Source organism: Leptidea sinapis, chromosome 44, assembly GCF_905404315.1.
Source record: "Leptidea sinapis chromosome 44, ilLepSina1.1, whole genome shotgun sequence".
Lineage (NCBI taxonomy): Eukaryota > Metazoa > Arthropoda > Insecta > Lepidoptera > Pieridae > Leptidea > Leptidea sinapis.
Window position 1 is genome coordinate 7,283,147 of NC_066308.1, and position 26,066 is coordinate 7,309,212.

Here is a 26,066-nt window from a genome sequence, read left to right on the forward strand (position 1 = left end):
TTCACGCGTCCCAATATAAGGCGATAAGAATGACTTATCTGGTATATTGGGACAGCTTCAGATTATTGACAGCTAATTACTGACGTAGAAGTTAGTAATATATCTCTATCTGTAGATAGTATATTGGGAACGAACGTAAATGAACTTGATCGAAGTTCACATACTCTCACATACTCTCACAGTCTCTCCAATTAGTAATTTAGGATAAGTAAAACAAGACAAATTAAAATATTCGTATATTGTATTCACATACTTAGGTTACGTTACTCGTAAACCAACACCCGGCTACATAGGGATGTTGATTAATTTATCAATTAATAAATCGATATCGATAGTGAAAATAATGCAAACGCCTACACAATCAACTTAAGATACGATATGAATTAAATATGTACTAGAAATTGTGATGGCGAATTCACTTGTGTTAAAACCTACTAAAATTAGTTATTATAAATACGAACAAAAAATAATTCGATTCATCTAAAGTTATTTTGATTAATTTAGGAGACATCGCACGAAGCAAACTATGCTCGGCTAAATTGTTTTCAATAATAAAGTCGTTCTGAATAAAATATAATTTACTACATAAATCATAATATAAAAAATGGTAACCGGCCTAGCACCTACAAAATTCAATTTTGATTCAGCTTATCAAAAACATTTAAAAAAATCTGTACAAACTACTTATTTTATTTATAGATAGGCTTGTAAAATTTACAATTGTAAGTAATCAATTAATAAAATCCTATATTAACGCTAATTCATAAAAAAAATATTATTAGTTGCATTCAGATTATTTTATAATTGAGTATTTAATATTATGGTTCTATAGTAAAGTCATATTATACCTAATTAAGCATTTAAAATGAAAGAAAATGTATCGTATTTACAAAGGTCAGGGAAGAACAGATAAAGTGAAAAAAGTGTATAAAAAATTTAAAAAGTATTTGTTAGAAGTAGTTTATCGATATAATTTCAGTAACAACTTCCCAACCCTGTAATGACTAGGAGGGACACAAAAGGGTCGCCTATGTAGTTGTAAAAAACTCAGAATTTTTAAAATTGCCCTTAAATATTCAGAATTCTTAAGTCATATAATTGAACCTTCTATAATAAACATATACATTGGCAGTGATATTGCAAAACACTCAATTATACATTTATACTTAGAATCTTACAAAATCTATAAAATCCTAAGAGAAATAAATCTAAAATAGGCGTACTTAACTAAAATATACTGTCTGTTTATTTTAAAGACAGAAATATATTTTAGTTTATAGCGACCAAAATTTAAATATTGTATTCCCTTGCAATATTTTTTCTTCGAACAACGCTTAATCGATGTAATCATATCTTTCGCAAATAAAATGTTTGGAAGAACTTAATAGTTCATAATTTACAAGTAAATATTTACAAAACTAATTGTTAAGCCATTTTCGTAGTCTTTTATAGTATAAGTTATTTCTAAGATTATCTTAGAAACAACTTTTCATAAGAATCATTCATAATCATTAATATTCATTGTTATAAATCTTTCGTCTACTTTATTATAAATTCCAATATTTATCTTTAGACAGTGAGTTGGTTATGATACTGTAATTATGTATCTACGTAAGTAATTAAATTTTATACATCTTAATTGACTTTCTCTGTAAATGTTTATCAATCTCTCTTATTTGGCCAGTTGGAGAAGGATTCTACGAAAAATGTTTATGAATGACCCTCATACATATTAGTCGTATTATCAAAAGATGATTCATTATCATCTTTTACAGCATTAATCCCATTCTCCAATGAACATGTGACGAGCGTGCGGTGCGGGTGCCGGAGGGAATCCCCGACCAGGCATCGGGAGGCGACCGTACAGTGCATAAGGGTCGTAATGATCTCTATCATCTGAAAGGAAAATATTTCATTAAAAAATAACCACAGGGAGTAATATTCCTTAGAAACAGGCAGTTTATTTGGTTTCCTAATTGGACGCAATTCCAGAAAAACGTTCCAAACCACAATCATGTCGAAATTGAGTAAAGAACACAAAACTGGTCACGTGATTCATATTAACGGACTGACTGAAAATGGCAGCCCTACTGTAACTCTTAAAATGATATCATGACTTAGTAGCCCAACTCACATGTAAAGAATACATAATATTTATTAAACTTTAAACACAAATTCCTTAAAATGTGATGTTTGTGGCTTGGAACATTTTTCAGGAACTACGTCCAATTAATTTTTACAAACACAAAAATAACTTCTAAACTTTAATAAACAACTTTTGCTATCACTGACTTGGAAAATATGTTTGGAAAGAGAGTCATCAATCCGGGACTCGACAAATTAATAATTCTTCCTTTTGTAAAATTCTTTAAAGGTTTCAAGTACAAATAATTTGCAACGCGATGTTATACACTTTAGCAAAAACTTGCAAATAATGCATTAAGTTAAAACCCTGTTGTAAATGTGAACATGGCGCTACAAATTTATAGCATTGAGTTCATGCAAGCTTTTCACATATGTTCTGGTATTATTTTCCAACACACAAAACAAAGAATGTACAAGTTACTAAATCTTGTAAGCTACATGCCCTAGGGCTTGTATTGTTCAATATTTATACAAATTTAATGTGTTTCATTCTACGATTTCTCAATCGAACCCTTTCTAAGGAACATATATTGGTTTAAGTAATCTTGTCAGTGGGGAACAAGAGATGTAATTTGAATCTTTATTTGTATGAAATATGCAATATTGTTGGTAATTTTATTAAATTGCAAATACTTGTGGTTTTTAAAGTTATTTATGTTAACTACTATTAGTTATACATGCTTGAGATTATTTTTGTTTTCTTTCTGTTATCTAAATATTATTAATATGTAAGAATTTATTGAAAATCTTTTCCACATCGCAACTTCAATTTATATATATTCATCAGTTACCAAGATATTTGTGGTATCTATTTGACTCAGAAAAGGTTTTCCATAAGATGTACAATCAAAAGATATTTGAGACCCATCTAACTGTTTAAAGTTGAATTAACTACTGCGGATAATTCGTCGTTTTAATTTAATGTCTATAATAGCTTTAATGTTATAGTTGCAATGGGTTTCAAATTGACTCTTGTATGCACAATCTTCTTATCTAGAGCCTATTCCAACACATGCTTGTAAAATTCATTCGTTAAAAGCATAAAAATAACCCGATATTGATCAAAACGAAATCAATATTATGACATAATCCTAATAAGCAAAGCGTCGCTAATGAGCTGCAAATCATGGTCGGCTTTGAACTCCTTTCAACTGAAATAAAACGTTGAAATAAATATCCATGTACCAAGAATCCCTTTTGATAAATAACCTAAAAATAAAATAAATGGAATTAGATGTAAGATAAAAAGAAAGAAGTGTAGACGGAAAGAGCTAGCGTGCTAGGTAATAACAGTACAATACGATCTGATGAAATATTCGATATTATAATAATTATTGAGCAGAATGTTGTAAGAAGTGAAAATAATGTGCATGAACTAAATAGTAACGAAGATTATGTAGCAGTGAGCCTATAAGATAAAAATGAAAAAGAAAATACCAGTGCAGTGGAAAACCCAAGCTTGGTGCATGGCAAGCGAAGCGAAAATCAGAAAGTGGTAAATACCAAGACTGGAGTGGAGATCCCTAAAATAGTTAGTTAGCGGGGCTGTTGTATCACCAAGGGACGAAGGCGGCGTTCTCTGTCGGGATAGAATTGGTACATGATCTTTTCTTTTCTCGGACGGTCGTACGCACCGATTCCGCTCTCGTAGGAACGGGCGTGCCATAAGGCGGCCTGTGGCATAGGAGCGTGAGCGAATGGCATATGGCCCGGGAACGGAGCGGGGTGGGCGTGAGCGACGCTGTAGCGCTTGCTTGGCACGGGCGTCTCCTTGAGAGTGAGACGCTCCGTCATCGCTGGCAGCACGTGCTTGCCTGTTGCTTTCACGAAGTTGGGGACGCGAGCCCGGAGACCGCAGTAGTAGGGGTCATCTGGAAAGAAAAAACTTCTATAAGTCACATACTCTCTTCTTCTTCTTGGTCACTAAAGCCTGCCACTCCTTCGATCCTCGGCCTTCCTTATTGCGGACGTAAGTGGTAGGCCAGTGAATGTCTTGATCTGATCCAACCAGCGGCTCGGTGAAAGTCCGCGTGGTTTTTTGCCCTGACTATCAGTTTGTCTTAATTAATGGTAAGGCGTCGGACAAAGCAAAATACCCCAAGATCTTTTAATACCAGATTGTGGACAATCTAGTCCACGGTATGCGAAGCATCCTTTTCCAACACCACATCTCAAACGCCTCAACCTTTTTCCTCTCTGCCGCTCGGATCGTCATGGCTTCAGATCCATAGTCAGGAGACCTCTACTACTATATATCACACTCTATTATTGCTAACTAAAAAAATTGTAGAGGTACCAAGTAATATATCTATGAGTAATATTGCCAATTCTCGTCACACGTGTTAATATTATTATTCTATTATGACTATTGTCTTGTGTGTGGATATTAAATGGGCCAATAGCTTCGAGATTCATTCGTGAACTCCCTTTAATGTTCCACATCCTACGACCAACACGAACGTTCAAATATCAAGGTTTTACATAAATGTCATGCGTTGCGAAACGCTTTTGAACTCCAAAGCGGTTAGTTCTGCTCTAGTACGAATTATATTAAAGAAATTTGCAATTAATAATTTTAGAATAATTGGTATGCCGTATTCGGCAAATGAGACTTCACATCTTATATCTCAACTAGTTGACCCGGCAAACGTTGTTTTGCCATATAAAGTATAATTCACGCGATAGTTTTATTCGATTTTACACCTTGTGCTACAAAATAGCAATTTTATTACGGTTCCCTAATTTTGAAAAAAAAAACATAGCCTATAGCCTTCCTCGATAAATGGACTACCCAACACTGAAAGAATCATTCAAATCGGACCAGTAGTACCAGAGATTAGCGCGTTCAAACAAACAAACAAACAAACAAACAAACAAACAAACAAACACTGCAGCCTTATAATATTAGTATAGATGTGACGAGCGCAATTGTAGGGCCGCTCAGAATTATTGGGTTTTTCAAGAATCCTGAGAGGCCATCTGCTGAATGTCCTGCTCATCTCGTCATATTTGCATAAAAAAGAAGGTTGATTAGGTATTTTTTCAACCACAATTACATGTTTGTACCAAATTGTCAAGAAACACGGTTACCAATTGAACAATAAAGTCAGAAAATAGTAATTATTTAAATGTTATGCTTCAGTACTTCCCACGACCTGATCATAGATTAAATTCGTGTATTTGCATAATTTGGGGATACGACGAGTCATTCAACATGAGTTGATTGTGACTCGACTTTTAAGTGAATTACGTTACTCGCTTTGCAATACAAATCAGCCTAGCGAAAGTCTCTAAGAAAGAAAAGATTCACTCGATTATATGAAAGGTGCAGTCATTGATAGATTGACAGATGACGGCTATAATCTTGTAGAAAATGGAGATAACGGAAATCCACTACATTTTAAGCAAATGTTCGCTTTTCAACTTAGCCGGATTATACTTCGTAGCCAATCGCCATACTGTCATTATCATTAAATAGCTTATGGACGGTCACTCCATTCCCAATCAGTGGTATCAGAAAGTCAATTATGTTCGAGTAACCTTTATAGCACAAACGCTTTTTAAATTCTTGTAAAAGCATATATAAAGCCCCACAAAAGACATACTAACTCGACTTAGCCTAGTGGTAGGCATTATTAGTAACATAAAACAGATGAAAAAGAAATGATGACAAATGTCTCATTTCATCTAACTCGCTTAAACTTGGAACTATGAAAGCAATAATTTCCAAATTGGTAGTAATTAATGGTGAAATGACTTTGATATTGGTAAAAGTCATCAATAACTAACGTTTGAGTTTTCTGTTGAGTTAAAATAAATGGGACAGTACAGTATGACGGTAAGACTAGGCCACAAAACCATACAAGCATATATTTCACTACATTTGTAATTAAAATACCCAACTGTTCCATTAAATTAGGAATGCAAAGCGCCAGGCACTTAGACTTAATTAACCGACGAGCAAAAAGTAGATTGGAACAATTGTCGCATTAATTACATGATCCAACTGGGTTTTTAACCCTTCAGATAGGATTTTACCTCATATGGTGTGATAAAAAATAAACTCTACGTATTCAAAATGATTTTCTTTTCCAAAGTATGAAAAATAACACAACAAAAAAAATGTTTACTAATTTTATTTACTTCTTCTGCCTGTAAAGAAAAATTGGTTAATCTAGTGCATAGTTTCTCAACCTTATTTTGCTCACCGCCCACTTCGAGAATATGTTTTTTTCTAGAGTATTTTTGTGTATTTTTTCGCGTTTTTAGACTATATTTTTTAATCTACCCACGCCCCATCTGCGCCATCTCAATGCCCCCTTATTTTCTCTGGGTCTTCTACTGCCCCTCCGAAAGTCTCAAACGTCCACAAGGGGGTGTTATCGCCCACGTTGAGAACCTATGATCTAGTGCAAATTGACTCTCGCGCAGGTTAGTAAACAATTGTCACCGAGCACCGGAATAGTCGCACGTATATTCATTAATAATTCATCAGTTGTCAATGGAATATTCGCAACGCATCAAAGTTCTTGGTGTAACGCAATCAGGAGTTAGGGAGTCCTAGAGGATAAGCGGGGGCAGACCATCATTACGTCAGGTACTATCTCTGTCTATTGTTTCGCCATAACTAACTAATCTAACTTTTGCTTTTATTCTTTCTTTGACTTGATTTAACTCATTTAAATAAGTACAAAACAGTTTTGGGGCATAGTTTTGTACTTACCATACTTTTTGTTGTCCTTTCCTTTGTCAGACTTTCCTCTTGGGAACTGCGTTGGTACACGGTCGTCGATGTCGTCATAGTCCGGCTGAAACAAACGAATAAATGAATAGTTTGACAAATCAGTCACTTGGAATATTTAAAACGCATATTGTATGACAGAACTGAGGTGTGACAAAGGTGAAATTATAGTCCACAAACATACGAGTACTAATCTTTACACAATAAATAATAGTTAAAAAAAACTAAAAAATACGCTTTTTTATAGAAAATCGAACTACAAAATAGAAAGGAAATTTAAAATTAACATCAATGGAGCCCAAGATGAAAGATGAAAATTAGATAATTTAACAAAAATCTGGAAATTGAAAAATGGATTAATTTTATCAAATTAATGTATTGTCATCGGTCCTCGACAAATCTACCAAGTTCAAACGAAATCTGGCCGTTTAAAGTGGGCCAAAATCACGCCCAAATGAGTCGGTTACAAACAAACATACATACAGATGAAGCTGATAAAAAACGTGTAAAAACAGTGATACTCTTATAGATTTTTTTTGCATTTATACACTTTATCAAAAAAATCATCATAGTATCTAATATTAAATATTAATTAAATATAATCAAATATTTGTATTCCGATTAATTGGCGAATTTTGCTGTACATCTACCAATTGTTAAGAACTATGTAATACTCACAAATAAATAAATTTCGTTTCATGTCAATAAAATTTTGCATTATCCTCGCAAGTTATAAAGTAAAAATAAATTCGTATTCATTGTAAAAGTCAGTTTTAAGAACAACAATTTCAATTTGATTTTTAGATCTGCGAGGCACACCTATAAATAAAGAGTGTGCCACATTGTGAGTGAACAAAACAAAAGATTCAGTAAGTGAGTATTGTGATACATAATAAATCAGTCCACAATACTTGACCACACAAGTACTATCCTACCCTAAGGGACTATTATTTTAAAGACGACAACATTACAATGCGTTTAAAGTGTTGAAATAAATACAGCGTTAAATAAGTTTAAGACTATGTCAAGTGGATTATTTTATTGGAGCTATGAACAAGGATTCGAGCAAAAAATGTACTATGAAGCGCGTGGGTCTTTCGAGCCTTATCTAGTTACAAGTTGAGACAACTAACACTGATACCTCATATTGTACAAGGGTTTATCAGAATGAAGAAATATATTTATATGCAATTGCCGTATAATGTAATAATGTATTTATAAATAAGCTAGCTGACCCGGCAGACGCTGTTCTGTTAAAATAAGATAATAGAAATAAAATGATGTGAGTATTAGGGAATAATGTAGTCTAAAGCCATCGGTAATGTAAAATCAAAGTTAATGAGTTAAGCATGAAATATAAAACAATTTTTTTTATTGATTAATATGCAGTGATAAAATGTTGAGATTAATATCGTATTTGTGTAAAAAGCTTTTCCATAACCGCTTAGACAGCGGTTTAGTTGAAAGCTCCCAGACGGTTACTTTTTCCCGATACCTACAACAACTATCATTAATTATTGCAAAAACTTTTTGTATATTTAGGTACTAAACGAAATTAATGATTTAAAAAAATTCTAGTGTATAAATGGAATTTAGGCTAATTAGATTCAGATTGTATACTAAAATGTTCTTTTGTAGATCCATATTATTTCGAATGTATTTTAATAAAATATGAAATCAAGATTTTATAGCCTGTTTGGGGGCGTCCACAATTAAGCGAGGCATTTAGGGGGTGAAGGGGTCGAGCCGAATCTCATTCGATCCCACGTGTAGGAGGGGAATTTCGGCAAATATCACGATACAATTTTCCCGCAAGAATTGCTGTAAATTTGTGAGTATCTGGGTTACACGAAAAGTAATTCACATTAAAGATTCGCATGTTGACAAAAAAGTTTAAACTATGTTTTAGGTTATTATTAAAAAGATATTTTGATTTGTACGAGATCGATACAGAGTTTCCATAATAATAAATTCGATGTAAAAATCTATAAAAGAATGATAACCGATATGAATTGTCTGTGCTCATGAATGTATGCCTGAGCTTGAAATATCACAGGATATCGTAGTCAATATAAATGTTCAGACATAGTGCGAAGTCTTAAATCAAGCTCAAAGTGATTGTAAAGGACAAAGGATATTCTTCATCTTTGTAATGTCATAGCATAAGAGCTCACGGCATTTGGAAGCCAATAAAAGGAGATCGAAGGTTACTCGGCCGACTGTCATTTATCTTTTGCGGCGTTGATATCTCAGATACGTCAGCGATATCTGCTCCGCCATTGTTCAGCGGTGTAGCTATGTGGATGCTAGCTCATCTTCCTTTATGCGACTACTCCACCAATACAAGACTTTTTGTGCAAGTAATTCGACACAATAACTACCATAGTTACGTAAGAAATGAGCTTAGTAAAAGTGTAGCGAATGTTTCACATGATTTGTATTTTGATACATATTTTCGTCTTGTTTTATTTCGCGTGTCACTGTGTTACATAAGGAATAACACACTACCTGTGTTAGGTATAGGTGTGTTATTTCATTTTACTATTTTAGCTACTATCCTTTATAGATATTAAAAGGATTATTGTTTACTAACTTAGTTCATGCCAATACTTTATATACTAACTAGCTTTCGATTTCATCCGCGTGGAATGCTTAATTTGGGCACCATGTTTTTATTTTTTTTAGGATAATTTTCAAATAATACATACACAAACTGTTCTTTTTTCGCTGCTGGCGGCGCTCTTCTATGATAAAGCGGATTTCAAAAATCGAATAAATATTTATAATTTACTTCTTATCAAGTGCCTTAATACAAAGGTTCATGGTTTTATCTCCGAAAATGCAGAATTCCCATGCAGACTTTTATCCCTTATTTCAACCCGTTCATGCCCCTTTTTAAGAAAAAATAAAATATAGGCTTATTTATAAATATGTAATTACGTGCTAAAGGTTATTAGATATATGCTATATTAGGAAATTGCTACTATATTATAGATTTAATATTATATGTGTGAAAGTAAGTTTGTTTGTTACGCTTTTACGTTGGAGCTACTGAACTGATTTTGATGAAATTTGGTACAGCGATAGACTAGAGATTGGGAAAGGACATATTTTATTCCGGAAAAATCCATGGTTCCCGTGGGATTTGTGTAAAAATGATTTACGTCGATAAGCTATAACTAAAACAATAGTAGGTTTAGTTTTCCATAGCAATCTTCCTCGAAATAAGATTGATATAATATGTTGAAAACGGGACCGAAGACGGGAACCGGAACTGGAATAGGACATGAGATAATCTTCGATTCGAAGCTTGCTTATTATTTTAAAAAACCCTTTATTTACGCGGACAAAGTCGCGGGCATCAGCTAGTACTTTATTAGTGTAATTTATTAAGCTATAAGAACATTGATATCCAACAAAAGTAGTATATGATACTAATTGTTCGACATTTATACATTGTTGGTTATAATATAAAATCCGGTAACATTCCATTGAAAGTACAGAGTTGGTAATTATTTCCGCTAAAATTAGATTGGTAATCTAATTTTGACTAACAAAAGATTAGAAACTTGTATCTTACCATGGTTATACTTTATCGACGATGACAACGCAAGAAGAATTAATTCAACTCTATAATTGAAGCACAGTTAAGTATTATTGGAAAGTGGAAAGTGAATATACTCGACGAACATTGTGCACAATGCAATGATAGATTCTGAATCATGTGTAGTTTTCCAATCGGAGTCTTTGATTATAGTTCCTCTAACTAATGCTTCTTTCTTACAATTTTAATATAATAAATATCCGGACAACCGAGCCTTGCTCGCATTTTTAAGAATGTATAAAACTTGAACAAAACAAAAAATACTAATAGGACATCTGGATTTGAACCGGGGTCTTCTGCTTTCCGGATCACCCAATGTCCTATCTGAGCTATTACAGTCTTGTATATAGTGACGAAATTTACCTTTGTATTCTAATATTATTGCAGGTGTTTCTCATTAAAACACAGATAAAACTACAATTTTTAAAATTGATACCTAGCTAGATCGATTTCTCTATATCATGTCTACTACATTTTATGAGAACCGTTGGAGCCATTTCCGAGATTCAGATTATATATATACAAGAATTGCTCGTTTAAAGATATAAGATAATAAATTTAAGAAAGAAGATTTACTTTACCAGTGGGAGGCTCCTTTGCACAGGATGCTGGCTAGATTATGGGTTTGAAGGGCACCGTAGCTAGTAAAATTAATGAGCAAATGAGACTTAACATCTTATGTCTCAAGGTGTCGAGCGCAATTGTGGTGCCGCTCAGAATTTTCGGGTATTTCGAGAATCCTGAGCGGCGCAGCAATGTAATGGGCAGGACGTATCAGTTACCATCAGCTGAACGTCCTGCTTGTCTCGTTCTTTATTTTCATAAAAAAAACTTCAGCAGCGTTGCCTCGTGCAGCAGTTTACCACGTGTCATGTCGACCTACCAGCACTGCAGACCATAGATGGAAGAATGGTCATGTACATTGAAACCATTCATGTGGTGAGAATAATAGTGGACTTTTTGTGGAATTGGAAGACAAACGAGGAATAGGTCTTCTGATGCTAAGTTATCATCGCCACCCACTCTTCTGCAGAACTGGAGGAATCACTGAAGAGGCCAGGTACACTTGTCATTCAAGAAAAACCGCGTACAAAGGTTCATTCCGATTGGCAGAATCTGAAAGAAAGTTTCTTAACAACCGTACTGTTAAGATGAACTGATTAAGATTCTTTCAGATGGTGAGGATTATGATAAAGTTTGTGGTGTGATGGTGGAATTCAGGTTAAACAACTCCTCGGAATACTCTCCCTTATAAATGCGGTAGAAGATCCACAAAGAAGGCACGTATCTATGAAACGCCTGGAACTGGATTCGTAATAATTTGAGTAGCTGAGTTGCCTGCAGTCAAATGGTCGAGCCAAGGCAAGAGCTGAGAGGAGTAACCCAAGCACCTTATAGTGAGAAAAATATGCGCCGGCTTAATTAAGTCCTGTCTCGTTCTGTCTCTAAACTCTAGATTCAATGAAACTAATTTAGCTTTGTCCTCCAAAAGACTGCAGAACTGGCATGCTATAGAAGTTTAACATACACACATACATAAAATCACGCCTCTTTCCCGTAGGGGTAGGCAGAGACCACTTCTTTCCACTTGCTACAATCCTTACATACTTGTTTCGCTTCGTCCACTTTCATTATTCCTTTTATACATGCTCTCCGGTTTAGGGTACTCTTGGCCTGGCCTTTTTTCAAGACTTCCTGACTTGATCTTGAAACGTCCGCCTAGGTCTACCCCTTCCAACACTTTCATTCACACTGGCCTTATACACTTTCTTCGTCAATCGTTCTTCATTCATTCTCTCGACATGTCCAAACCATCTCAGCATACCTTTCTCAATTTTTGTCACAACATCTTCTTTCAGACCACACTTATCCTGTCACTTAGTTTAACTCTTACCATACTTCTTAACGCTTTCATCTCAACTGCATTTATTCTGCTTTCATGTTTCTTCTGCCATACCCAACTTTCACTTCCGTACATGAGTGTTGGAACCAACGCCCCCTTATGTACAGCCAAACGAGCCTTATTAGACACCTTCTGCCTGCCCATAAAGGAGTGCAAAGCTCCATTCACCATGTTTCTTGCATTCACTCTTCTTTCTTATCACTCTCATACTTTCCTATTATAGAAGTTTAAGGACACATTATTCTGATAAAAGGTGTGATTGGGTATTATAATGGAGCTCTGATGTGGTCTGATTATTTATAGCTAATCTTCTAAATACCGTTAGTACATATAGTTCAAATGAATTTTAAGTGCAGCTTAACTGCTTAGATCGCTAAACACATTCTTATCTTTATGATAATGTAAAGTATTATGTCAAAATTAAGCTAAATTGATATATGATAAATTTTTTCTTAAGCATTGATTGATTCGACAGAGTCCATTATTCAGAGAGTGTTTTGAAATCACTTGGAGTAAATCGGATTTGCTTATCGCGGTTCGCATTTAGGAACGTTTGGAAATTTATTTTTAGGTGCAGATTTTGTTCCCATTAGGCGCTCACGATCTGGGTCCGTTCATTTGAATTTTATGATAATAATTCGGCTTAGAGGATGACATGGAGTGATAAGGTAATGGACGCAATAAATTCAATAATTTGAATTAGAGGCGTACAAATGAGTTTACTTGAAATTATTTCGGGTTGACGAATTTATGAGAAGACATTAGATTATGGATTTCTTTTGAAGTTATGCATCTTTAGGCGCGTTATGAAAAAATGATGAGAGTGAAATTTTAAGAAGCGCGCGCATCACTGTAACACAAGTAACAGGTTGAAGTTAGTTATTAAAATATGTCATTTAAACATTGACAATCAACAATTATTGACATTTGACACATTTCTGACGAATTACATTGATTTTTTGTTTTATTTATTTAGAGCATTGTTGACAAGACCAAACCAAAATACAATAAATACAATAATATTTAAATCATATTTAAAAAGGTTTATAACTGCAAAATTACATTGACATAAACGCAAAACATTATGACGTTTGTGCCTTTGTGATTTTATTGAAGATAAACTTCTTTGACTGTTACGTTGTGCGCGCACAATGACATCTAAAAATAAAAGTTTTCAGAAATTTTCTGACGTTTCCAGCATTATTTTTTTTTTTTTTGGTTTCTTCGTCCATTATTAGGACAGGAAAAGGGTTCAAGCCAATACAGGCGTATTCGTTAATATTCAATAATTGATTTTACGAATAGCACTACTAATAAATAATTTTAAGGATTTGTTTTGTTACGTCAAAGAAGATTAACTTCTTGCGAGCATACATAAGCATACACACACTTTTTTTTAAATTCAGTTCAAGTATTTCATTGTTCACGAAAGTCGATGGTGCCTTTTTTTTATGGAAAAAAGCATGCGGGTCATCTGATGGTATTTGATCACCGCGAGGATATAGAAATACTATGGTATGTTGCGGGTGATGATCAAACCTTCAAATGAAGTTTTCATCATAGGCAATATTCAAGAAACATAGTTTGAATCAGTTTTAATAAAACTCGAGTTGTTGACGTTGGTTTTCACTTTTAATTACAACCTCGCAATAAATATGACATTTTATACTTCATACTTTTTTATATAACTGTCGAACTTGAGATATTTTAAGATACGCTTTGTGGTAATAATATATTGACCATGTATAATATTTATTATTTATCGCCAACGATTTAATTAGGTATCTTACCATTGAGAGATAGGAAGTCTCCATGTAAGTGTAATAATGCTTGTGATTGGAGTCTCCACTCTTTTTGTTTGTTATTTTTTTATGATCTCTATTTATTTACCATAGAGTTGTTAATAATAATAATAATAATAATAATAATAATATTGTTAAATAATATGTTAACGCGACTGCTATACGAAACATGGAACTATCAATATATTTGTTTTACATGTGCTTTTTAAATTGTTTTAGGACTAAATCATTCATAATATTTTATATTTCTTAATCAGTTATGTACACAAAAACTACCTACTTGTATTTAAATATAATTGTAATTGGTTTTTAATCCAGTTATGAGTTAATCTCAATAGTCATCGAGCATAGTTATTTGGAACAGATCCTTTGCAATTTTCATTCAAGTATTTTGTCTTATAAATGACCAAAGAAGTATTTGAAACACTCAATATTATTCTCGCCGCCTCCGCAGTACCGCCGCGACCACGATACATGTAATTAGATCGAAATATCGGCATCAAACTTAATAAAGTATATATGGTGAGTACCCGTCAAAATAATTACAATGTTAAAGTTGCGCAATGATAAATGTCTAAAAACATACATATTATTGTGATCACTGATGTTAAGTCTACCATAGCCTAAATGCATTATCTTAGATCATCTATATGTCTACATAGACTATGACAGCTGTGAAAACGTCGAATACTTTAGAACTAACCTCTATATTGAGCAATTCACGTACACTAACACAAAGTGTCATACAAATCGCTAGTGTAAGACGTAGCTCACGTCACGCACACTAAACTTATATTCGTGGCCTATTTTTATTTAGCAGCAAGAGACTATCTAGACGTATAAATTATCTAAGTGCATTATAGTAGCTTTGGTATTTTTAAAAATGCGGGTACACGGGAATTTTATTTTATCTCATATTTATCTCTATTCAAGTCACACCGGAAATACTAAAGAAATTACATTTTCATTTCCATCAGTTCACTGTCGAAAGGAAAAGAAAGGAAGGGGGTCTATTTTAATCAAGTGTTATAGGTTTTTATGGATTAATATAACCTCAAACTATGTAATTAAAATTATATTAAACGAATTCTATCCGACCTCAGTTAATCACATTACAAAAGTTTAATTTAAGTCGAAGGGCGGTCAGACAATTTATTTTAATAAGTAGCTAATCTAATGACTAAGCTATTATGTGTAAGATTTAAGTCATTCGATTGAGTTCGATTGATGCAATTATCAAATTTATTTCTATAATTGAATTAAATGTTTGGAATTAGGAAATCATTACCTTGAATCACCTTAGCTCCTTTTAAATTTTAGACCAAATTATACTAATCACACAAATTGGGCTATTAAATGCGGAAATCTAATTTAAAGTTACTTTTGTTGCATTAAAAAATGATTATCCTGATTATATAAAAGCTTTACCATGGTACAACAACGGCGCCTATTTCTGCCGAGAAGCAGTAATGTTTAAGAATTATTGTGTTTCGGTCTGAAGGTCGTAGCTAGTAGAATTACTGCGCATTAAGGTGAAGAGCGCTACTGTAGTGCCGCTCAGAATTTATGCGGTTTTCAAGAATCCTGAGCAGCACTGCATTGTAATGGGCAGGGCGTATTAATTACCATCAGCTGAACGTCCTGCTCGTCTTGTCCCTTATTTTCATAAAAAAAAAACATCGATTTTCATAATCTTTTGCAAATACTTTGCCAGGGGGTAAATTAAAAGACATGGGTATTTTTAAGACTTCCCAGGAGCACGAAACAAACATGTCAGGGAATAAGGTAGTTCTGATTAAAACACAGACTTACTTTAGGAATATCAGCTGGTCCGTATCCGTTTTCCCGAGGTGGCAGCAATGGTGGCTTATCCCGTCTCTGTCCCATCTGCATCATCAGCTGTTCTCTGGTCGCTGCTACCACTCCGTGGCCGTTGTGGCCATTATGACCGTTGTGGCCGTTTTGTCCATTCTGGCCGTTATGACCGTAGCCTCCCGAGCTGCCGCTGGAGCCTGACCCGTTAGCGTTGGAGCTGGCGATGCTGTACGGATCTTCGTCTGGGATTGGAATGCGCGGCCGATTCTTGATGTCCATCGGTCTTTGAACTGTTGAAAAATACTTTTGTTACAATTTTGGACAATAATAATAATATTTTTATAACAACAAAATACAATATCAGTGTTGGGGCTCTCCTATTAAGCGTGAGTTGCCTGTAGTCGGAAGCCCCTGAATTCCACAGTAAGAACCGGTTAAAGCAATTATTAACGTTAAATAGCTAAATAGCGAACACTAATACAGAACACGACACCATTATTTTTAATTAATATCTGTTCAAACACGGAACAATAATGATAAAAACAGTTAATTTAAAACGCGTTCCAATTTGACAGGAGAGTTTTGGACACTAAATTGTTTTTAAAGCGGTTTCATGGTCTAAATCTATTCCGTCTCTTTCTTATATCTAGGTTTTTATGTAGGGATAGTTATCTCACTTTCACACAGGGTTCGTCTATTACATTAAGTAAGTTTATGATTTAATCTCGTCATGGCATGAAAATCGTTAACCACTAATAATAAAATTGACACACTTTTACACAAATTATCTTGCCTCAAATTAGACATAGCCTGTACTATGGGTACAAGACAACGATATATTTAATACAATATACTTACTTAAACATACAAATACATATAAACATCCATGACTCGGAAAGAAACATATGTATTCATCATATAAATGTTTTCACCTACCGGGATTCGAACCCGGGACCTCTAGCTTAGTATGTAGGGTCGCTAACCACTCGGCTATATAGGTCGTCACAAATGTAAAACAAAGTTTCATGTACAATATCTATATATATAAGAGATTTCCACGTATAGTCACTCATCATATCTCTGGAATCATTAGAGCGTAAAGACTTGAAATTTGGTAGTAATATACTTTTCACAGAGTAGAGGTCGGCTAAGAACGGATTTTCCAAAATTCCAACCGCAAGAGTTTTTTTATTATGAACGACTGTCGGGTCAGCTAGTATAATATATTTTAATTGAACAAACTTGAATGGATCTCATTGGTTTATAGACATAAGTGTGAAGTGAGAGGCATGTTTATAGTTCATGGCTCATACCCGATGCATTTGCTTATGCATTTTCCATTATTTCACACCAACATAAACTATATATTTCTGCAGCGTGAATATGAGATTGTGTCACTTGAATCATCTAGAACTTATCTTATATCATAAAATGTATATTTAATGATTAATTTAATAAGTACTAATGTGTAGATAAGTTTGTAGTTGCATTTTAATTGGTTTAATGGTATTGTTATGGCTGTTTGATGAGAATGAGATGATATGGACCAGGATATTATTGTAATTTAATTGTATTTTTCAAATTTATTTCAATTATGTATTCAATTATTAATAAATATGTTGTTGCTGTTATATTATTGTTAGTCTTTAGTGCGGTTTTTCTCATGCAATGTACTTTATTCTGTATTATAAGCACTCACAACAAAATTAAACTAGTCCTATTATATATCACATCATTACATAATATTATCTACTAGTTATTAAATTATGCATATATATATATATATATATATGCATATATATGTATAATGAAAATGGTCTTTGTTTGAGGCTCTTTCACGCCTAACCACTGATCGTAACGACATGAAACTACCACCATTCGATGCGAAATTTATCCTAGATTGTTTATGGCTACTTATTTTTTTTATTGTATAATTTATTTCCTTTTAAAATTCGCCCAGCGAAGTGGGCGGCAACGGCTAGTATATATATATAATATAGCAACGAATCAAATAAATCTCTACACCAATATTTACCACCACTTTGGAAAAGCTTGAGATCTAATGAGAAGTGGCCGGAAACGCATTGAAATAAAATCAATTACAAAGATGGGCGAAAATACGCAAATTTTTGAGAAAAACAGTATGCAAATTTAAATATGTTGGAGTATTAATGTAGTATTTTTTTTAATTATTTTGTTTTATAGATAAATGGAGTATAAAATTTAATAACATTCACATTGCACTTTCACCACTGACCTACCTAAACTTCCACACAATTAATATTGCCCAAATTAGACATAGTCTATTACTGAGTGTAATATAAAATTCTCATTTCGTTCATCGTATAAATTATATTTTAATATTTTCAACGGCTATAACAAAGGCACCTCACATGCTTTTTGAAACTATTTGAAATGCATCCTTAACGTTGGTGGCAAAATTTGGACGAGAAACATTAGTTAATTATTGTATTTTCTTGCTTGCCTTGCAGCCTGTAGTGATTTTCATTATTTTTTTGTGATTTTCATTTTTATAATTAATTCTCTATCCAGTCTATTTCCATCCAATACTATATCCATTTCTATAGAACTAGACATCATTTTGGTTTTGCTATGATTCATTTTGAGTGTAACCTCTTTACCTTTGTCTGCAAGGGCTTCTATCATTATCTGAAGTTTTGCAGGATCTTCTTCGAGCAATATTATATCATCTACAAATTGTTAGTTTTTTTTTAATGAAAATAAGGGACGAGACGAGCAGGACGTTCAGCTGATGGTAATTGATACGCCCTGCCCATTACAATGCAGTGCCGCTCAGAAGTCTTGAAAAACCCCAAAAGTTCTGAGCAGCACTGCAACCGCGCTCGTCATCTTGAGACATAAGATGTTAAGTCTCATTTGCCCAGTAATTTCACTAGCTACGGCACCCTTCAGACCGAAACACAGTAATGCTTACACATTACTGCGTCACGGCAGAAATAGGCGCCGTTGTGGGACCCATAAGGTATTGATTTTGGCAGTTGATGTTTGATCCAAAATCTTCCCAGTCTAATTTTCTGAAGATACTTTCGAGCTTTTTCAACTTCTTCAACGCTGTGAACAACTTCAGGGACAGTGGGTCTCCATGTTACACCTCTGTTTATAGGAAATGAGCACACGCTTACATAAATTGAAGTCTATAATAATTCAGAAATGATAATGCAGTGCTTGAGCAACACTAGATATCGTGATGTTTGTTACGAATGGCAATCTGTGCACGATTCTAAGCACAGCAGTTATTAGTATGTGCCGTAAAGGTCGAAAGTTTGTTTGAAATGCATTGCATCTCCGTTTATGATTACTTAGTGACTGGCAATTTGGTTAATTTGGCATTGTTTATTGCGTGGAATGTAGAACGTGGAAGCATGAATTCAGTTGAAGTATTTTTGATGTTTAAATTGCGACTCTGAATATTGGATTGAATTTAATCATGAAAAGTAATTCTTTAGGCGCGTTATGAAAAAGGATGAGAGTGAAATTTTTACGATGCGCGCGCATCACTGTAACACAAAAGTTGGACAAAACAGAATGAAGTTGGTTCCTAAAATTTTCTGACGTTTGCGACGTTTGTTTTTTTTGGTTTCTTCGTCCATTATTTGGACAGGCAAAGGGTTCAAGCCCACACAGCCGTATTCATTATTTAATAATTAATTGTCAAAGCCATCTTTGCAAGATTTTTATAAAATTGTTCTTTCTAAAAACGTAGAATAGCACGGTAAATCAAACGAATAAATTATTTTAATGATTTTTGCTTCGTTAGGCCAAAGAAGTACACATCTTGCGTGCATACATAATTTCACACACACAGTTTTTTTTTAATATTTAGAGGGGAAATGGCCCATCTGATCGAGAGTGAAAACAAGTTGCTCATAGACATCTGCAATGCCAGAGATTATCAGATACGCGGTAGGAGTGTGTTCATAGCTTGAAGGTCTCTAAATTGTATCGGTTCGGGAATATAAGAGAAACAACTTAGCCACGTAGAATAAAATAACTTTTATTAAGTAGATACGGTATAAGAAATTTAAAGTTTATAGATGTTATATGTATTTATTATGGAATAGGAGGACAAAAGAGCGTACGGGTCACCTGGTGTTAAGTGATCACCGCCGCCCACATTCTCTTGCAACACCAGAGAAATCACAGGAGCGTTGCCGGCCTTAAAGGAAGGTGTACGCGCTTTTTTAATGAATAAGTATTTTATTTATTTAGTAAAAAGAGTTAAGATTTTGTTTGTAATCGTTAAAGTTATATTAATAATAAGAAGTCCTTAAATCAACATAATTTGTACACTTCAACAAAAGTATACTTTAAAAGAATATTTACATTAGAATTACAAGTGGCATCTTCAATGGAGGATAATTGACGGGTACACACAACAGATAGACACACACAACACATAGATTTTACTGTAACATCTTTGCAATTCGAAAACTGTGCAATCTTTAACACTCGTAGCTACTGATTTTCGCAACTGTTTTGAGGCTCTGATTGCTAGAATATAGAGCATATTTCAGTGTGTTTCGTAAAATTTTGAAATATAAAAATCTTTTCCTTTTTGCTAGAGCTACTATTTAAGTATACTTATGTTGTAAATGACGAAAGTAACCTTGTCTGTCTGTCTCTCTTTTTTTTCTCGATTTTAAAGTATTTACAAGTTAGTTTAATTTAGTTCAACTTATTGTCATCAAAATAGTATATATTATGTATAATATTTTAGCGAGGTTTTCACAATTGTTAAATTTCACGAGTTAATGTAGAAGTCTACAGTATTCACTTATGGCCGTTCCCAATATTCAGTCTATCTCTTACTTGAGATAATAGTCGTAACTATCGTTGACTTTTCTGTCCCAATAAATTTATCGACGGTGACGCACCTTATCCGTACACGCTCTCTGTCAATGGGAGGAGGTATAGCTTACCAGCGATAGAAGTTTGTATGGAAATTGCAATTCACGCGTCCCAGTATAAGGCGATAAGACTTATCGGGTACATTGGGACAGATACAGATTATTGACAGCTAATTACTGACAGTAGAAGGTAGTAATTTATCTCTATCTGTAGATAGTATATTGGGAACGGCCGTTAACTACCGTGCTGGGTACAAAATCACAACTTGAGACAATAAATAACTATTAAAAGTCGATCATAGGCCCTGTCGGGTCCAATTATAAATTTAAGCCATTGAAGAGCCCATTCAAACACACACACAAAACTGCATCTAATCGGCTTAGCCGTTTTATATTTCTGTCTCAGGTAAGAGATGTTTTTTATTTTATGTTATTTCTTGACAGACCATTTATTACGTTCCAGTGATTTGTCCACTGGTTTATATAAATTTTTTATTTGTAAACCAATCAAAAATAAACATACAATAAATACTACGATTCATTCATCAGTAATAGCCACATTGAAATTAGGTTAACAGTTTGTGAACTGAAAAACATAGACAAAAAAAGTAATAGCTACTATAATGGCCCCAATTACATAAGTAAATCCAGTTTATGGAGTTTTTTTTCTTATTTATTGTACAGACATGACACGTCTTCATTTTCACTATGTTAAAAGAAAGGAAGCGACGCGCATAAGTATATGGTTGATTTGGTCTAAAACTTTAAAAAATAGATCGTTCCTTTTTATATATAACTAGCTGACCCAGCAAACGTTGTATTGCCGATATTAAAATCGCGATACAAAAGTAACTGTTGATCGTAGATGGGTGAAAATTTGAAGTTGTATGTATTTTTTAATGCTGACATAATCACACAAATTAAAAAAAAATGTCAAAAAAAATTACAATAAAATCGTGTGGACCGACCTTAACATTTAGGGGGCTGAAAAATAGATGTTTTCCGATTCTCAGACCTACCCAATATGCACTCATTTTTCATGAGAATCGGTCAAGCCGTTTCGGAGGAGTTCAATGTTTAACACCATGACACGAGAATTATATATTAGATTATAATAGTACTTACAAAAACAGTAGTACCCAATCCGCATTTACTTGAAAAAAACGATCTAGCGAGCGAACATTACCAACACTATATAGAACTCTATATTTTGTTTATAGGATATTTGAATGTTATAAGCCAACAAAGCATTATTTATAGTTTTTTAACTATATTATAAATGTCAACTAATATTTGACATACTCAACCGATAGATGTCGCCTAAGGCCGATATATAGAAGAGAGTCGTAACTTCTGCAATAAGAGAAAATCTGTGAGGCAGCGAATATAACACTAGTCGCATTAAATCGCAATCTTCAAGTAATTTGTTGACTTCTTTGAATATTTTGATATACGAGTGTATTAATAAAATTATACTTTTGATAGAAATGTAGCTGCAATGCAAAACTGTAAGCCCATTTTTATCTTTTATTTTATTATCTTCATAATCTTATCACGAAATCGAAAAGTTATACACATTAACACCTTCTATGAAACATTACTTTGTAAACGATAGATAAAACAATGAAGGAACTCACAGACATTATTCCTTAGATCTTAGATAGTGATTGCGTACCAGATAACTACAAATCCTGAACACGTAAGATATACTTGCTAGGGGTGTCAAATTCAACAATAAAATATATCGTATATACTTACTAAAAAAATGGTTTGTCCTTAAGAACGAAGCGATAACACGAAATACAAATATGTTTTCTGTGCTATATCCAATAAGCTTATATGTTGAGTTAAGTGAAAACTTCTTTAGCATCGTTGTTATTTGAAAGTCGATGAAACGAAAAAGCGAGACAAATGAGACAGACACATAAATTTATAAGATTTAACGTGGGAGAAAATGAGATAGGAAGCATTATACAACTATAATAATATACCTAAATAATACCTTAAAAATATATATTCTAACGTCATGCACACGTCGTATTACAACATACACACCAGCAGAACATAAATATGGTAGCGGTGATAGTAATGTCTTCGATAGCGGTTGAAATCATGTGTCATCTTAGCAACATGTACTAGGGCTACATATGCAGCTTAGAGGTTCAAGCACAATGCAGGTTTTTATTTCGATTTGGGACCCTTAATTATTTTTTTCCATTATTTGTTTTGTATAGACATATTTACTATGAGAGAATCTACTGACGTTTGACGGATCAGCTGTGAAAAAATTTGACAAATAATTATAACAACAAGGAGCATATTTTACGAAACAATTCTTGATCTTATGAACAAATTATTGACAAATTCATAAAAACAGTAGTTTATTTATTATGAACATAACAACAGTCTGTCGGGTCATCTAGTGTTTTATGCTCATTTTACATCTTTACATATGTATAAAAATGTGCTATTTATATTGGCATAAAGTTTTATTTACAGAATATAAAGCTTTGACAACCCTATATTATATACATAGAGTAGATACAATATTGTGGAAATACCGAGTACGATGTCGCAACGGGATTAGAATCCCGATTAGTACAGCTGATGATCTGAATGTTAAGCTGTTTAAGAACATTTTTCAATGTCGAAGACTATTTTAAAGGATGCGAAATAATAATACACATCAAACAGCCCAAAACCAAACATTTATAGAAGACTTTGTCTTGCTTTAAAGTATTCAAATAGATTATTATTCAGAAGATATCTCTTTTTAACCGACTACAAAAGCCGACTTCGTCGGTGTCAACCAAGGTAGATTTGTAACTATATATACAAAGTTGTAGGTCACATGTGCTTGTGTCGCACGCGCAACATGACAAGGCGACAGGCGAGGGTGAGGCTGCGGCGGGAGGACTCCGATTCCAAAAATAACAATAATTGTAACTATAATTAGATTAATTAATTTACCAGTGGGAGGCTTCTTAGCACAGGATGCCTGCTAGATTATGGGTACCAAAACGGCGCCGATTACTGCCGTGAAGCAGTAATGTACAAACATTACTGTTTTTCGGTCTGAAGTGCGCCGTAGCTAGTGAAATTACTGGGCAAATGAGACTTAACATCAGTAGTGCCGCTAGAATTTTTAGGTTTTTCAAGAATCCTAAGCGGCACTGTATTGTAATGAACAGGGCGTATCAATTACCATGAGCTCAACTCTTACCTTATTTTCATTTAAAAAAAAGATTATATAAAATAAGCAATTATTTTTTTACAAAAAGCAAAATGTGCATTTTATATCTATTGTTTTGCAAAAGTATTTTTTGAAGTTGTTTTTTTATCATTTTTTACCTCTAGAGGTATTTGTCCGTGGTTTATTGGAAATACCAGCAAAAGCATTATTATTAGTAAATTTATTTTCAGAAAAGTGAATGTGATAGCAATAATTTCTTTCCTTGATTGCTCAGTCTATAACAAATCCGACAACTATGTTTAATGGATAATTGAATATGGTGTAGTAATAATCATTCGAGCATAGATCTATTTGTGTTACGAGTGAATGATTTGTAAGCAATTGATTTACATCATCATAATCACTTTCGATTGGCGCACGCTTCCCTTCAACGAGTGCCTGTATTTTGCATAATTCTCGCCACGTCTGCCAAAGTGACCGCCACAAGCCAAATTGCCTCAAAGCTGAGCGGAGTTCAGTAACGTGATAGGTAAATGTACACCGAACTAGTTTTGCCATTATAAGTCACGACTAACCTTCTTGAAATCGAAATTTAACGCGAAATATATGAACTTAAGTGATTGTTTGTTAACAATAGAACAAACTGTCGCACAAGGTCATCAAGTATCCAAAAGAGTTTCTATTTAAGTAATAAAGCTTCCAAAAGCAGCACGCCACGGAACTAACATCGTAAAGGTGTAAAAAGTTTCCGACTTTAATAGTACTTATGTCACGACTATTAAACCCGGAACAAGAGATACAAGTAAATAAATTTATTTAGCCTCAGACGCAGTAAACAGTGGTTAGGCTGCCAACCGCAATGAAATCAAGGAAGAAATCTAATCAAAGGATCACGGGAATCTAACGAAGTGGTTACTTTCCCATAGTTTTCGTATGATTTGTTCAAAACCAATATTGTGGATTGTTATTAGGTCTGCTCTGAGTATAGTTAGAAAGCTAAGCGAGATGAGGTGCAATATATCATAAGATTGAAGATTGCATTGTTGTGTAAGACTTCTGCAGAGTGCGCTTGATGTGGTTGCGTGCCATGAGAAGTAAATCAGATTCGTAATTTGTTACAGAATTACATTAAACTGTAGATTTTATTACGAGTCGTATTTATAAATGTAATGATGTAGATTGTGAGATTTGCAAAGTACGAGTGTGTCTCAAGAACTTACAGTTTATACATTCGTTTAGTTCTTAGAAAGAGCAGATACTGTGAATTTCATATGTTTAATATGAACACATAAATTAGTCTAGAGCTTAAATTTAAAGATATTTATATAACTTACAAAATATATTATTTTAAAGCACGAGAATTTAGGGAATGATCAACATAATTTTGCGAAGGTATAATTAAATTAAAAACATAATACATAATTTAGTTTACAAAAATCAAAAGAATTGTTAAAGAACATTTGTGTGGTACAGGTTACTATAGCATAGATGGCTTTTTTAATGATACCACAGAAGGGGAATCAAGCGACCCCCCACAGGCTATTAAATAATAAATTTTTGTTGTACGATATTACAAAGAAGCCTGCTGATATTCTTGCGACAATTCTTCTTCGGTCTGAGGCATACTTTTTCGAATAGTTGACAGTTTTTGACATTCAATAAGTGATTTAATATTCAATTTGAATTTGAATATTAAAGCGTATAGATATGGCAGGCTTGCTTTAAGATAGACGAGCTAAAGGTTGGTGGAAAATATAGTGGGATTAAATATACAAATTTAATATGTACCAAATCTTTTTTTCGTTTCGAGTCCCGCATCGTCAATAAATCTTCATCGTCATCATCATCATTTCAGCCGGAACGTTTCATTTCACGTCGGCTGCTTGACAAAGCCTCACCCAAAGATCGTCATGACGATCGGTCCTGCGATGCCCTCATCCAACCTACTCCAGCAATCCGACCAGATCGTCGGTC

General features: G+C 33.8%; 1 protein-coding gene across 5 annotated transcripts in view; it reads right to left on the reverse strand.

Moving 5' to 3' along the window:
* Window positions 1-223: 223 nt before the first annotated feature.
* The window catches only part of LOC126977255 (uncharacterized), a 258,799-nt gene continuing 232,956 nt past the window's right edge, over window positions 224-26,066 (reverse strand). For 4 of the 5 annotated variants that reach the window (XM_050825993.1, XM_050825995.1, XM_050825997.1 and 1 more), the window contains 4 exons: window positions 16,008-16,300; window positions 6,869-6,953; window positions 3,780-4,016; window positions 224-1,896 (listed from right to left, as the gene is read on the reverse strand). In XM_050825993.1, coding sequence (XP_050681950.1) covers window positions 1,778-1,896; window positions 3,780-4,016; window positions 6,869-6,953; window positions 16,008-16,300 — 734 coding nt within the window. In that variant the 3' untranslated portion in view covers window positions 224-1,777. Of the gene's footprint in view, window positions 1,897-3,648; window positions 4,017-6,868; window positions 6,954-16,007; window positions 16,301-26,066 lie in introns of all 5 variants that reach the window. The other variant, XM_050825994.1, reaches the window with a different exon arrangement.